We start from the raw sequence: 16,061 nt of genomic DNA on the forward strand, positions 1-16,061 counted from the left end.
TATTAAAAGTTACATGATAAACCTTAATGATATAAAAAGAGACTGGAGAAACTATGTTATCGCACTGCATATGCAGTAACCTGAAAACAATCAAGAAATAAAGGGAGAATTTTCTGAGTTTGTTCAGAATGCATGCGTGTGTCAATGTGAGAAAAATTAACCTAATGAACTCACTGGTTTGACACCATGATTTTCAAATCAAATCAAAAATCATGTTGTCAGGTACAGGTCACAATTGTTAGCCCTGAGTACAATTCCTGTGCCATCAATATCTGCATAATTAACTAGGACTGAAATATCTCCAAAAACTCTACTTGAAGAAAAGATAAAGATAGTGTTTTTTTTGTTTGTTATTTTGTTTGTATAAGAAGATAATACATTTAGCAAGAAATAAAACAAAGAAACTAAAAACGAAAAAAAAAGAGCGTAAAACATGAATTGGCGACACAAGTTTCTCTAATTGGGATGAGTAAGATTCATTCAGCAAACTTCAGGAAGGTTGTTGTACGCCCCAACATGACACAGTCTTGCGCCTGTTTATTTTCAGTTAAAAGGCAGAATATTTTCCTTTTACATAAATAAAACCATTTGGTGGCTTAAATTTGTGTTACATAGAATGAGACCTTAACACCTGTATACCTTTTATTTTTGGATTTTGTTTGTTTTGTTTTATTTTTCATGTGGCAGTTTTTTAAATTATTGAATTTTCTTTTTAGATCTTTTATAACAAAATGTATTTGTCGATGTTTAACTAAAAAAGGTGTTATAAAATTGAAGGACTCTTTCTTACTTATTAATCATTTTGAAAATACCATTGACATTTTTTGTATCGAAATTGGAAGAAGAAATGTGTTGTCAGAAATGCAGTGCTATTTGTTTGGTACTTTTTTAACACAAAAACTTTAAATTTCATTTAAAACTGAGGAGAAAAAATAAAGAAAAGATTTAAAGATGTTCCTACCTGGGATGCATAACAAGATTCATCAAAATCCTTGAGAAAGTCAGTGGGACTCTTCCTCAGAGTCTGGTCAGCAGGCAGCGTGTTGTCATTGTAAGAGGACACAAACTTAAAGTCACTGGTTCTAGATCCTGTTGTCAGGTATGCGTCATAATTGTAAGCGCTGCGTAAAGTTCCTGTGCCGTCAACATCTGCATAATTAGGAGGCAGATAACCGCTGGGGATGGCAACTGCTCCATCAAACAACAGTCGGGGCTTTCTCCTGCGACAAAACCTCACACCCAAGATGATGATGATGAAGGTCAGGAAGAAGGTGGACACACAAACCAGAGCGATGATCAGATAGGAAGTCAGTTTGGAGTTCTTCTCATCGTAAGAAATATCCTTCAGTTCTGGCACCTCAGCCAAGTTATCCGAGATCAGTAAATACATGGCACAGGTGGCAGACAGAGAGGGCTGTCCGTTATCTTTGACTGCCACAATCAGGTTCTGTTTCATGCTGTCAGATTGGGAAATGTCCCGCTGCGTCCTGATCTCTCCACTGTGCAGACCAATGGTGAAAAGTCCTGGATCAGTGGATTTGACTATATGATAGGACAGCCAAGCGTTCTGTCCCGAGTCAGCGTCCACCGCAATCACTTTGGACACCAGAGAGCCTCCATGTGCAGCTTTGGGGACCAGCTCAGTCATGAAGGAGCTGCCCTCTGGGGCGGGGTACAGAATCTGAGGAGAGTTGTCGTTCACATCTGAGATGAACACACTCACGCTCACGTTGCTGCTCAGTGGAGGAGAACCGTTGTCTCTGGCCATCACCTGCACTTGAAAACTCCTCAACTGTTCATAATCAAATGACCTGACTGCGTGGATCAGCCCCGTGTCTCCGTTCACAGAGACATAGGAGGACACCGGGGCTCCGTTCACCTCAGCAGCTAGCAGAGAATAAATCACTGTACCGTTTTGTCTCCAGTCGGGGTCTCGAGCGCTCACGGAACATAAAGTGGAGCCAGCTTGGTTGTTTTCACTCACATATGCGCTGTATGACTGTTCCTCAAACACAGGTGGGTTGTCGTTGATGTCAGCTACAGATAAGTGAACAGTTTTAGATGAGGACAGAGGTGGAGAGCCCTCATCAGTGGCGCTGATGGTAATGTTGTAATCAGACACTAGTTCACGGTCCAGCTGTCCTGTGCTCACCACAGAATAATAGTTTTTGATGGAAGGAACCAACTTAAAAGGAGCATTTCCTTGAATGGAACAGCTGACCTGTCCGTTCTTGTCAGAGTCTCTGTCCTGCACGTTAATGATGCCCACCTCTGTACCAGGAGGGGCATTCTCTGGGATGGAGCTGGACAGAGACTTTAAATAAATCACTGGTGGGTTATCATTTACATCAGTAACGTCAATCAGAACTTTAGCATATGCCGTTAGACCTAAACCATCTTTTGCTTCCACTCTTACTTCAAAAATTGTTTTTTCCTCAAAATCAATCACACCAGTAATTTTCATTTCTCCTGTTCTTGAATCAATTGAAAACACATTGACATCATCTTCAGACATATGACCAAAGTCATACGTCACATCTGCGTTCACTCCTTCATCAGCATCAGTTGCACTAACCGTTATCACTAAAGTTTCTGGAGGAGAATTTTCAGGAAGAGTCGTTTTATAAACGTCTTGACTAAAAACTGGGGCGTTATCATTTGCATCCAGTACAGTAACGTGAATGATTACTGTACCTGATCTCTGAGGAGATCCCCCATCCACTGCTGTGAGGAGTAAATTCATGTCGCTTTGCTTTTCACGGTCGAGTGTGTTCTCCAGCACCAGTTCTACTTTGTTGTTATCAACAGCAAGAATAAAATTATCATTTTTTTGGAGCGTGTATCTCTGAACCGCATTTTGACCTATATCTGCGTCATGGGCCTCCTCGACAGAAAAACGATTTCCTTTGTCTGCCATTTCATTAATTTCCATTTCAATCATTTTTTTCTTGAATTTTGGTGAATTATCATTTACATCTTGAATATGGAGGCTTACACGGTGAAGCTCTAACGGGCTCTCTAACACCAGATCAACATTAACGACGCACGACGGCTTCTTTCCGCAAAGGCTTTCTCTGTCAATTCTCTCCGATGTGATTAAATCTCCGGTGTTCACGTTGATGTCACAGAGGCGTCTCCGACCCCCCTCAAAATCCAGACGGGCTTTTCTTGAAGATAAAATCTTCGGATTAATCCCGAGATCCTTGGCGATATTTCCAATAACAGATTCTCGTTTCATCTCCTCTGGAAAAGAATAGCTCAGATCTCCATGAACGAAGCGCAAAGCCACGACGAGGGAACAAAAGCGGAGGACCAGAGTAAACGTAGAAATCCCTTTATGTTCCATCATTTTGAGCTATAAACATTGATTTTACTCCAACAACAAAAAAGAGAGTTTCCAAGAGAGCAGTATTTAAGAAGGAAAATGTTCACGGCCCTTGATCATAAATGCAGAGCATGCATTATATGGTGTTGCTGACGCGACTGTGGGTGGAGAGGCTGCCCCCTTATTTTTCTGTCAGTCAACAGCGACACCCTGAGTCATTTTCTCACAAAAATGTGTCCAAAAATTACAAAGAGTAACAAACCACAAAATGACATTTTTAAATATTGTCCTTTTTTTCGTAAAATGTAATAATTTCTATGAAATGGCCGCTTCTTTCTTACGTTTGTTGAAACTATTCAAAAACAGATTTGCGTTAACTTATAAGTCAACAGAAACGGAGGAGTCGGTGTGAAGCTGAATCAAGGTGGCTTCACTCACGCCACCCTTTCCGTTCCAAACACTGAGCGCAAACAGACACACGGCCAGGGGGAAAATGACGAATCAGGAATATAATCACTCTTCTTCGATTTTCGCACTGATGGATGAGACACCAAAACATTCTATTATAAGGTACTTTACGCACAAACATGTTGCGTGAATCAGGGGACGATTTGAGAATGAAAAACAAAGAGAAAACAATAACACCCAAAAAAGTTGAAACTATTTGCGCTCATTTTTCAAATTAACATGGAACCGTGCATGAGACGTTTAATGTTTTCTAGATGCGCCGTGCACACAAACACACAAAAAGGTGATATTTGAAGGCAAACAACTGAATGCTTCACAACTTGACAAACTTGACTCACATAAAGAATTGACAACACATTTTATCCTCGTTTTTTATGTTTGTTCCTTCGTTTTTTTTTATTTACATATTAAATCAGGAATGACCACATGCGATGCATTAGTCCTTCCTTTAGTAGATATTGAACTAGGAGGCTGAAAACTACAAATAAAACAAATAAAAAATACGTAATTACACAAAAATATAGAATAATATTTTAACAGACTTTCACAGTTTTTTTAACATTCCTAATATTAAGTCACTGGCATTTCAGTGCGCTAATCTTTTGGAGCCGTGATGCTACAGATGGAACACTATGAACAACTTGCCCTCCCCAAACCCCCAACCTTGTTGCTTTAAGTTTTATACAGGACTGAAATATGGCGGGTAAAAAAAAAAAGGATCTCTCTGTAAACTGCGAGACAACAAACAGGAGAGTGTAAAATGGGCATTATTAAGTAACTAAGGTAACTGTAGGAAATATTACTTCCGTCCGCACATTTTCAGATTATTTTTCCGTTTTAAAACAAACGTGCAATTTTAAAAAGAAGGACCCTGCTCAGTTAAACCACACAAATGAAAAAAAAAAAACACAGCGGCGACTCGCTGATGAATTTGAAGTAAAGTACGTTAAAAAAATCCCTTTGCAAATTGCAATTTTCCTCGCGTTGGAGCCAGTGCAGCTGACACAAAACTTCAAAGAGAACTTTACATGTTCACCATCAACCGAGTAAAGACAAGACGCATTTCCGGATCCTCTGCTGGCCTCCTGTCTGTTCTTATTTCTGTTGTTGTCATTTCCACACAGGTGCTTAAATCCGGAATTACTACTGACACACCTGCAACCAATCAATTCGCACCGAGTCACCCTGGATTCCATTCCAGATCGGCAACTCCAGCTAAAAAAGGCCAGCATAAATATACACTTAGAAGGACTATTATGATTTGTCCTGCTTTCGTTCTTCAGCAATCTCCAAGACCTTAAGTCACTGACTGGAATTCCTGTTTTCAATTAAGTGTCAAAATTGTTAGCTCTGCGTAAAGTTCATGCGCTGCAAACACCCTCATGATTAGGAAGTAGATAACCGCGCGGAATGGTGACTAGAATATGTCATATATACCTAAATAACTACAGCGTAAAAACAAAATTGCCCCACAAAAGATCAAGGTTATAACGCAGATCTCATTCATTTAAATGTTTGTTTAAATTCAAAGTGCTATATTTGTCTCTGGCTGAGACCGGTTGGCAAAAGTATCTTTAGCAAAAATAAGAATCATTAAAACACAAAATCAGCTGTGGTGATAAAGAAAATCCTACCTGGGATGGATTTGTAGATTCATCAAAAGCTTCAAGAAAGTCAGTAGGACTCTTCCTCAGAGTCTGGTCAGCAGGCAGCGTGTTGTCATTGTAAGAGGACACAAACTTAAAGTCACTGGTTCTAGATCCTGTTGTCAGGTACGTGTCATAATTGTAAGCGCTGCGTAAAGTTCCTGTGCCGTCAACATCTGCGTAATTAGGAGGCAGATAACCGCTGGGGATGGCAACTGCTCCATCAAACAAGAGTCGGGGCTTTCTCCTGCGACAAAACCTCACACCCAAGATGATGATGATGAAGGTCAGGAAGAAGGTGGACACACAAACCAGAGCGATGATCAGATAGGAAGTCAGTTTGGAGTTCTTCTCATCGTAAGAAATATCCTTCAGTTCTGGCACCTCAGCCAAGTTATCTGAGATCAGTAAATACATGGCACAGGTGGCAGACAGAGAGGGCTGTCCGTTATCTTTGACTGCCACAATCAGGTTCTGTTTCATGCTGTCAGATTGGGAAATGTCCCGCTGCGTCCTGATCTCTCCACTGTGCAGACCAATGGTGAAAAGTCCTGGATCAGTGGATTTGACTATATGATAGGACAGCCAGGCGTTCTGTCCAGAGTCGGCGTCCACCGCAATCACTTTGGACACCAGAGAGCCTCCATGTGCAGCTTTGGGGACCAGCTCAGTCATGAAGGAGCTGCCCTCTGGGGCGGGGTACAGAATCTGAGGAGAGTTGTCGTTCACATCTGAGATGAACACACTCACGCTCACGTTGCTGCTCAGCGGAGGAGAACCGTTGTCTCTGGCCATCACCTGCACTTGAAAACTCCTCAACTGTTCATAATCAAACGACCTGACAGCGTGGATCAGCCCCGTGTCTCCGTTCACAGAGACATAGGAGGACACCGGGGCTCCGTTCACCTCAGCAGCTAGCAGAGAATAAATCACTGTACCGTTTTGTCTCCAGTCGGGGTCTCGAGCGCTCACAGAACATAAAGTGGAGCCAGCTTGGTTGTTTTCACTCACATATGCGCTGTATGACTGTTCCTCAAACACAGGTGGGTTGTCGTTGATGTCAGCTACAGATAAGTGAACAGTTTTAGACGAGGACAGAGGTGGAGAGCCCTCATCAGTGGCGCTGATGGTAATGTTGTAATCAGACACTAGTTCACGGTCCAGCTGTCCTGTGCTCACCACAGAATAATAGTTTTTGATGGAAGGAACCAACTTAAAAGGAGAATTTCCTTGAATGGAGCAGCGGACCTGTCCGTTCTTGTCAGAATCTCTGTCCTGCACGTTAATGATGCCCACCTCTGTACCAGGAGGGGCGTTCTCGGGAATTGCACTCATTACTGATTTCAAATAAATTATAGGGGCGTTGTCGTTCACGTCAGTCACGTCAATCATTAATTTCGTATCAGATGAAAGTCCATAACCATCTTTAGCTTCAATGCGCATTTCGTATTTTGGATCAGTCTCAAAATCCAGCGGTCCGATCACTCTGATTTCCCCCGTTTTACTGTTTAAGGAGAAAACCTTCTTAGCTTTTTCTGTGATGCGACTGAACTCATAAGTCACTTCACCATTAACGCCTTCATCTGCGTCTGTGGCTTTTACAGCAGCGACCACGGTGTCAATTTGTGCATTTTCAGGTAAACTTGCTTTATAAAAGGTCTGATTAAACACAGGCGCATTATCATTTGCATCGAGCACCGTCACTTTTATAGTCATACTTCCCGTTTTTGATGGATTTCCTCCATCAATTGCAGATAAAGCAAAATTCAAATCCTGCTCTTTTTCACGATCAAGCTCTTTGTCTAAAATCAGCTCGATCTTCTTGGATCCATCAGTATCATCTTGCGCAGATAAAACAAAATGTCCATTTTTTTGTAAGCTATACTGCTGCACATCATTCTGTCCGATGTCAGCATCGTGTGCTGCGTTAACACGATATCGCGCTCCTTTGTCGGCTGATTCCCGTATTTCTAAATTTACCGTATCTTTGGGGAAAATAGGTGGATTGTCATTGACATCCTGGATGAGAAGTGAAATGCGATGCAGCTCCAAAGGGCTTTCTAGAACTAATTCAAATCTCAGAACACACGACATTTTCTCCCCACAAAGCTCTTCTCTGTCGACCCTTCCCTTTACCACAAAATTTCCAGTTTTCACATCAATGCCACAAAATTGCTGGATCAAATCCTCACCATCAATCCGAGCTTTACGAGCAAAAAATTCTCTCAATTGTAGTCCGAGATCTTGTGGAATATTCCCGATTATAAATCCTGGTTTATTCTCCTCCGGAACGGAATAGCTGAGCTCTGCAGCAGCAATATGGACAACAAGAGCAAAGCTCCAAACAAAAAGCATCACCAAATGTTCTTTAAAAAGCATCATATTCCATCCAAAAGATTGGAAACTTGGGGTAAAAAAATTTTTTTTGGCCGTGAAAGATCGGTGTAGTAAAAATGAGGAGGACAAAGCTTCTCCGGAAACAATGGCAGCTCTGGTGAGTGTTTTGCAGCTGTGCTGTGGGTGGAGAAATAATCAGTTTCCATCCGCAAGTAAGCAGCGACTCCATGAGTACGTTCTAGACATCACATTTGACACAGTTTACGCTACAACACTGCACGGAACTAATAATAAGTGAAGATTTAACCCTTGTGCTATCCTAGGCCCTTTAACATTGGGAGTTGGGTCATCTAGACCCCACTATAGTGGGCTGAACCTTTTTTGTTCAATGATTTGCGAATCTCACTGGTGTCCGTGGATAACATGAAATCTTTCCACCTTTATCCTTTGTCATGGTAGGAATAACACGTCAAAGTAAGGGCCCCACCCTTAAGATAGCACAAGGGTTAAATATGTGTAATACTACAATAAACATGACCGAATAGGCTACGTCATCTTATAAAGACAAATTTATACAAATGAATTATTTTAAGTACTGTCCAATTAGCTTTTGTTGGACAGTTATGTGTTAAAAAAGACTAAATCCACAATTAATTTATACTTATTTTGAAACTTGTTCAAAGTGCAGTTATTTAGAACACAGAATGTATTTAGAATAATAAATAAATATAATAATAACATGGTGGTTCAAAAAGATGTATGTGTGCACTTCAAACTGTGCAGATTTTCTGAGTGGTTGATTGTGAAAGTTTTCACATAAAACAAGGTCTTGGTTCAGTTAACTAGCCAACTTGTGATGCAAAATGTCTCAGGATAAGCAGGAATAGTAAAATAAATCGATCTTACATCTAGCCTAAAATTTTTGGATGCAAAATTTGTATCCTTTACGTATTTTAGATATTAAGAAACATAGACAATTATTCATTACCTTTTGCTGAGTCGATCTAAATGCATGTACATTTTTATATATAAATACTTGTGTCTTCGTAAAAAAAAAAAGGCAGCAGCTGTTTTTTTGTTGTTATTTATTTTCAGTTTGAAGTTCATTCAACCAGGAGGTTTATTTTTCTTTCAACAAAAATTGATTGAGAATAAAGAAAAGGTAAAAAAAACAAAAACAAACCATTGTTTAGGGCTCAGTGATTCAAGTTTGTTACTAAAATCATAAGACTTTTGGCTGCTGCACCTTTTATTCATGGGTTTAAATTATTTTATGGGAACTGTTAAAATGTTTAGGGTTATTTCGGATTTAGAAAAAAAAACTGTGTATGTATACAAACACAAACATACTATATATATATATATATATATATATATATATATATATATATATATATATATATATATATATATATATATATATATATATATATGCTGTCCATATATGTATATGGACAGCGTGGAAGCATTCATCCTGGCAGCTCAGGAACAAGCCCTGAGCACCAGAGCCATGGAGGCTCAGATCTACCACACCAGACAGCGTTGAGCGTTCTCAAAAAACATGTTGATCGTTCTTTGTCCATGGTTCTGAAAGCTGAAAAATTAATTGTAGATTTTAACATAACAATTCCATGAAACTGTATGTGCTCAAAACATTATGTAATTGAAACTGATTCTATGGCCTAATATATATATATATATATATATATATCTTCCTCTTCCACTTTCGGCTCCTCCCATCAGGGGTCGCCACAGCGAACGAGTCGCATGGTAGATTTGGCAATGTTTTACGCCGGATGCCCTTCCTGACGCAACCTTCTCAAACCGGGCTTGGAACCGGCAGGGGTAGAGAAGGGAACAGGGAGCAGGCCGGAGTCGAACCCGGATTTCACGGACGGAAGTCGCCGCAAACCAGCACGAGCTAAACCGGCTCCCATATATATATATATATATATATATATATATATATATATATATATATATATATATATATATATATATATATATATATATATATATATATATATATATATATATATATATATATATATATATATATATATATATATATATATATATATATATATATATATATATATATATATATATATATATATATATATATATATATATATATATATATATATATATATATATATATATATATATATATATTATGCATACATTTAAAAACTATTTGGACTTAATGCAAAAAGCCAATGATAAATCACCATTTTAAACTTTCTAAGTGCCATAAAAAATCTGAAAGAAAAAAAGAAGACCAAAATAATTGAAAAAAGTTATTCATAAGATCAAAATATATACATCATAACAGTCTTTTCAGCCTACAAATCTTTAGAGGTTGCAAAAAAGAAAGAAAGCATAGACAACCCAGTTTCATACCCACACATGTAATATGTGGGATTTGGGTCAAATCCTGAGCTACACTGCTTGTTGGATAGTTGAAGCATTATGGGTATTGTAGTCAGGTGCCTGGTATAGTAACATGTACTTTGCTTCAATTGTTTATAAGTCAGTCCAGTAATGTTTGACTTATCTGACTGTTTTGTTTTGCTTTCTGTGCTGATTAATCCGAAAGTCGAAAAAATAGGTTATTTTTTTAGAATGAAAAACATTTTGTTTTTGTCAGTCAGTGAACCCCAACTAGGGGTCAATGAGCCACATGTGGCTCTGGAGCCTCAGGTTTCAAACCTTTGGTCTAAACAATTATGGTTGATCTGACTTGCCACATTTATTCATCATGGTACTATCAACAAAATTAAAGACCCACTACAATGGAAATCAAGTTTTTGGTGTTTTTAACACCAAACATTTTTCCCATGATTGAGGACATACATAAAAATACATGCTTATACTAAGTATTGTAAGAATAAATCTGCTTTTCTGTGTATGTCTATATTCAAAGCAAGACTGATCAGGAGCAGATGAAGATGAGCAGGTGGTTGAAAGGCTCATGGTTGTGATGCTGCAACTATGTTTGCCCAGAGGTGCAATACACATTTACATTTAAGATACAACAACAAATCCCAGTACAAATGAACTAATACTATAATACAACTGCAGCTGCTTGCTTTTTTCTTCTTCTTTTCTTTCCATCTTCTGCTGTGGTGTTTTGCACTTGCTGCCCGGCTGCTTAACAGAAGGGAATACCCTTAATACTGGAAGTAACGCAAAAACGTTACCTTGTTAAACATTGTTGTAGTTTTCATTGTATTAAAATAAAAATGCTTTTGGACTGTTTCATGTATTTATAATATCCACATAAAGAAAATAGTCATAAATAACTTTAAAGACTCATACATGATTGGTTTTATGTTACGTCCCTTTCTGTTAGAAGGAGGGTCTCCACTTTCGTTGAGTTTCCGGATTTGGTCATTTATAATGCTTTTTGTGATTCCATATTTGAAGCAGTCATAATACTGCTTCTATGCAGACACAATATAGAGGTTTTTGTGGTCAGGACCGACTATGTCTTTGTTTGTATTTTTGTTGTACTACACACTGGTCATGTCTTTTAAGGGTTATGCCTTTCATTTGAGGGTTTGTTTGTTTTTTAACATTTTTGAGTTTTTGTGTCAACATTGCAGAAACAATTTGGACGTTTTTTGACGTTAGGGCTGAGAGTCTATGTGTGCATGTATTTTTCTGCTAAATACTGGTCATGTATATTTGGGTTTATTTCTTTCTTTTAAAAACTTCTTAGGGCGCTTTGAACCTCTGGATTTTTTCCATTGTTGAGAAAACAACATGGTCCTTGCAGTCAGTGACTGCTGCTGCGGGCCATAATTAAACGTAGCCATCCCATAATTTAAAGCCCGATTCTGTCCTTGTGGACAAAAGTAGCTACCACACATTTTGGGATGAGACTGATAATGAATGGATTTAGAATAATTGTATTCTATTACCTAATAATAATACACTGATTTAAAAAGATGTATGTGTGCACCTCAACCCACGCAGGATTTCTGAGAATTTCCTGCTGGGAGGAGGTTCCATAGCAGATCACGTAGTTTTCACATAAAACAAGGTCTTGGGTAATTTAACTACAGGTAACTTGAACTGCAAAATGACTCCAGATAAGCAGAACAAGTAAAAAAAAAAAAAAAACAATCTTACACTTAGCCTAACATTTTTGAATGCAAAAGTTGTATCCTTTACGTATTTTAGATTTTAAGAAACATATTTTGAGCCAGAGAAAAATAGTTTGCCTGATTCAATCCCAATGCATAGACATTTCTAAAGTGTTTCTAACATATAAAACAACAAGAATTGAGGGAGAATGCAGATAAAACAGAAAAAAATGAGAAAGACCAACAGAGTTGAGAAGAAATGTTCACAGTATCAAAATATGTATGTCGTAACAGTCTTGTCAGCCTACAGAACATTAAGGGTTGCAAAAAATACAGAAAGCATACATAAAAAAAAACAAGAGCAATCTGAAAAAAAAGGTAGTCCTACCTGGGTTGAATTGTTGGACTCATCAAAATCCTCCAAAAAGTCAGTAGGACTTTTCCTCAGAGTCTGGTCAGCAGGCAGTGTGTTGTCATTGTAAGAGGACACAAACTTAAAGTCACTGGTTCTAGATCCTGTTGTCAGGTATGCGTCATAATTGTAAGCGCTGCGTAAAGTTCCTGTGCCGTCAACATCTGCATAATTAGGAGGCAGATAACCGCTGGGGATGGCAACTGCTCCATCAAACAACAGTCGGGGCTTTCTCCTGCGACAAAACCTCACACCCAAGATGATGATGATGAAGGTCAGGAAGAAGGTGGACACACAAAACAGAGCAATGATCAGATAGGAAGTCAGTTTGGAGTTCTTCTCATCGTAAGAAATATCCTTCAGTTCTGGCACCTCAGCCAAGTTATCCGAGATCAGTAAATACATGGCACAGGTGGCTGACAGAGAGGGCTGTCCGTTATCTTTGACTGCCACAATCAGGTTCTGTTTCATGCTGTCAGATTGGGAAATGTCCCGCTGCGTTCTGATCTCTCCACTGTGCAGACCAATGGTGAAAATACCTGGATCAGTGGATTTGACTATATGATAGGACAGCCAGGCGTTCTGTCCGGAGTCGGCGTCCACCGCAATCACTTTGGACACCAGAGAGCCTCCATGTGCAGCTTTGGGGACCAGCTCAGTCATGAACGAGCTGCCCTCTGGGGCGGGGTACAGAATCTGAGGAGAGTTGTCGTTCACATCCGAGATGAACACACTCACGCTCACGTTGCTGCTCAGTGGAGGAGAACCGTTGTCTCTGGCCATCACCTGCACTTGAAAACTCCTCAACTGTTCATAATCAAACGACCTGACAGCGTGGATCAGCCCTGTGTCTCCGTTCACAGAGACATAGGAGGACACCGGGGCTCCGTTCACCTCAGCAGCTAGCAGAGAATAAATCACTGTACCGTTTTGTCTCCAGTCGGGGTCTCGAGCGCTCACGGAACATAAAGTGGAGCCAGCTTGGTTGTTTTCACTCACATATGCGCTGTACGACTGTTCCTCAAACACAGGTGGGTTGTCGTTGATGTCAGCTACAGATAAGTGAACAGTTTTAGATGAGGACAGAGGTGGAGAGCCCTCATCGGTAGCGCTGATGGTAATGTTGTAATCAGACACTAGTTCACGGTCCAGCTGTCCTGTGCTCACCACAGAATAGTAGTTTTTGATGGAAGGAACCAACTTAAAAGGAGCGTTTGCTTGAATGGAACAGCGGACCTGTCCGTTCTTGTCAGAGTCTCTGTCCTGCACGTTAATGATGCCCACCTCTGTACCAGGAGGGGCATTCTCTGGGATGGAGTTAGACAAAGAATTCAGACTGATTATGGGGTTGTTGTCATTTACATCAGTAACGTCGATCAGAACTTTAGCATATGCCGTTAGACCTAAACCATCTTTCGCTTCAACTCTTATCTCAAAGGACGCAAATTCTTCATAATCAATTAATCCAGTTAATCGGATTTCCCCCGATTTCTGGTCAATTAAAAACACGTGTACGTCATCATCAGACACGTGTCCGAACTGATACGTCACGTCTGCGTTCACTCCTTCATCTGCATCAGTTGCACTAACTGTGATCACTAAAGTTTCTGGAGGAGAATTTTCAGGAAGAGTCGCTTTATAAACGTCTTGACTAAAAACTGGGGCGTTATCATTTGCGTCCAGTACAGTAACGTGAATGATCACTGTACCTGATCTCTGAGGAGATCCCCCATCCACTGCTGTGAGGAGTAAATTCATGTCGCTTTGCTTTTCACGGTCGAGTGTGTTCTCCAGCACCAGTTCTACTTTGTTGTTATCAACAGCAAGGATAAAATTATCGTTTTTTTGGAGCGTGTATCTCTGAACTGCATTTTGACCTATATCTGCGTCATGGGCCTCTTGGATCGAAAAGCGATTTCCTTTGTCTGCTGATTCTCTAATTTCCATTTGTATCAAATTTTCTCTGAATTTTGGTGAATTATCATTTACATCTTGAATATGGAGGCTTACACGGTGAAGCTCTAACGGGCTTTCTAACACCAGATCAACATTAACGACGCACGACGGCTTCTTTCCGCAAAGGCTTTCTCTGTCAATTCTCTCCGATGTGATTAAATCTCCGGTGTTCACGTTGATGTCACAGAGGCGTCTCCGACCCCCTTCAAAATCCAGACGGGCTTTTCTTGAAGATAAAATCTTCGGATTAATCCCGAGATCCTTGGCGACATTTCCAATAACATATTCTCGTTTCATCTCCTCTGGAAAAGAATAGCTCAGATCTCCATGAACGGAGCGCAAAGCCACGACGAGGGAACAAAAGCGGAGAATCCACGAGAGCCCGAAAGATCTTTTTTCTTCCATCTTCGATAATGATTACCTTATTTCCTCGTTTAAGCCTTGATTCTTGACAATAGTATCCGATGGGAAGGAAAAATTTCCGGTGTGCCTACCACGATTTGTGCAGGGAATGAATGTATTCAGTAAATATGCAAGCACAGCTTTAGCAGTGGGTGGAGATGTCTGCAATATTTATCTGTTGTCCAAGAGCGACACACCGAGTCTTTTACCTTCACTTACAGCCGAAAAAGTTCAAGCCTCGAGTCCGTCACCGTTTTAAACATTCTTCAATACACACGGTATGGTGATAAATTTTACATTTTATAAAATTTAATAATTTATATATATATGTATATGTATATGTATATATATATATATATACACATATATATACGTGTGTGTGTGTGTATATATATAAACAGTAGTAGGCCATAGAATCGGTTTAGATTACATAATGTTTTGAGCACATACAGTTTCATGGAAGCGTTCTGTTAAAATCAACGATGTATTTTTTTCAGCTTTCAGAACCATGGACAGAGAACGCTCAACATTGTCCGGTCATCACATAAAAGTGTGGTCTCCGTTTACAGTTCCGTGAAGTTCCACAGGAGTAAATGCCATACAAAACTAATAAGATAAATCTACATAATACAATAAATGACCTTCACAAACCTCAGACCTTTTTAAAGACTGAATTATGGTCAAAGTTGAGATAATAACAACATGATTCAGGATTCTTTATTGTCATTTCACCACAGGGATAAAACAAAAATCGTGTCTGTGGCAGGCCAGCTGTTTACCGTGCCCCCGACACTCTTGGGGACCGTGCGGAAAATTTAACATAAGTGTTCAAAATAAATTTTACGTCTATCATTATTTAACTCTGTCATTAAAAACACCCAAAATTACTGAACTGGCATAAGTCTGATCATGTGAAAGTGCTTCGTCTTCCATTGTCTTTCTGCAGCAATGGTATTTTCCAGTCCACAGCAAGTCGAGACTCGCAAGTTAGCAGCAGAAGCAGAATTGTCAGATTGCAAGCTTTCCAGCGCAATGGGGCAATTTTTACTCTGAATTTGCGGGCAGAATTTGCTAGGTAAATGGACATATTTTAGGCGGGATTGGGATAGGATCTGAAGGTTTTAGACAGGGGCAGTCAACCACTTTTAAAATTGTAAATGTTAGGTCAAAACTCACTTAATGCTGGGGAAAAAAAAATGTGTATATGTAAATTAAAGTGGTGGAAAAAGGATAAATCAGGGTGGAAATTGAATATTTCGAAAGTGACTTATAAATTTTAAGAATAATATTTGAAAAGAAAAATAAGATTCCAAAAATAGGTCAACCGCAACAGGTGAGATTAATTAAATCCGCGTCAGCGTGCCTGTAAGCGCATGGTGATTTACGTGTCGCGCAAAAGCGGTGATCACTGATCTGACAGGCGA

General features: G+C 39.5%; 1 protein-coding gene across 3 annotated transcripts in view; it reads right to left on the bottom strand.

Annotated features, from left to right (window-relative positions):
* LOC101169865 (protocadherin gamma-C5) overlaps positions 1 to 14,754 on the bottom strand; it is a 307,671-nt gene extending 292,917 nt beyond the window's left edge. Inside the window, exon 1 of one of the 3 annotated variants that reach the window (XM_078954158.1) lies at positions 12,256 to 14,754. In XM_078954158.1, the coding sequence (XP_078810284.1) occupies positions 12,256 to 14,640 (2,385 nt within the window). In that variant the 5' untranslated portion in view covers positions 14,641 to 14,754. Of the gene's footprint in view, positions 1 to 961; positions 3,460 to 5,427; positions 7,957 to 12,255 lie in introns of those variants that run through there. The other 2 variants (XM_078954151.1, XM_078954154.1) reach the window with 2 other exon arrangements.
* Positions 14,755 to 16,061: the final 1,307 nt, after the last annotated feature.

This window comes from Oryzias latipes, chromosome 10, assembly GCF_053564925.1.
Source record: "Oryzias latipes strain Hd-rR chromosome 10, Olatipes_Hd-rR_3.1".
Taxonomy (NCBI): domain Eukaryota; kingdom Metazoa; phylum Chordata; class Actinopteri; order Beloniformes; family Adrianichthyidae; genus Oryzias; species Oryzias latipes.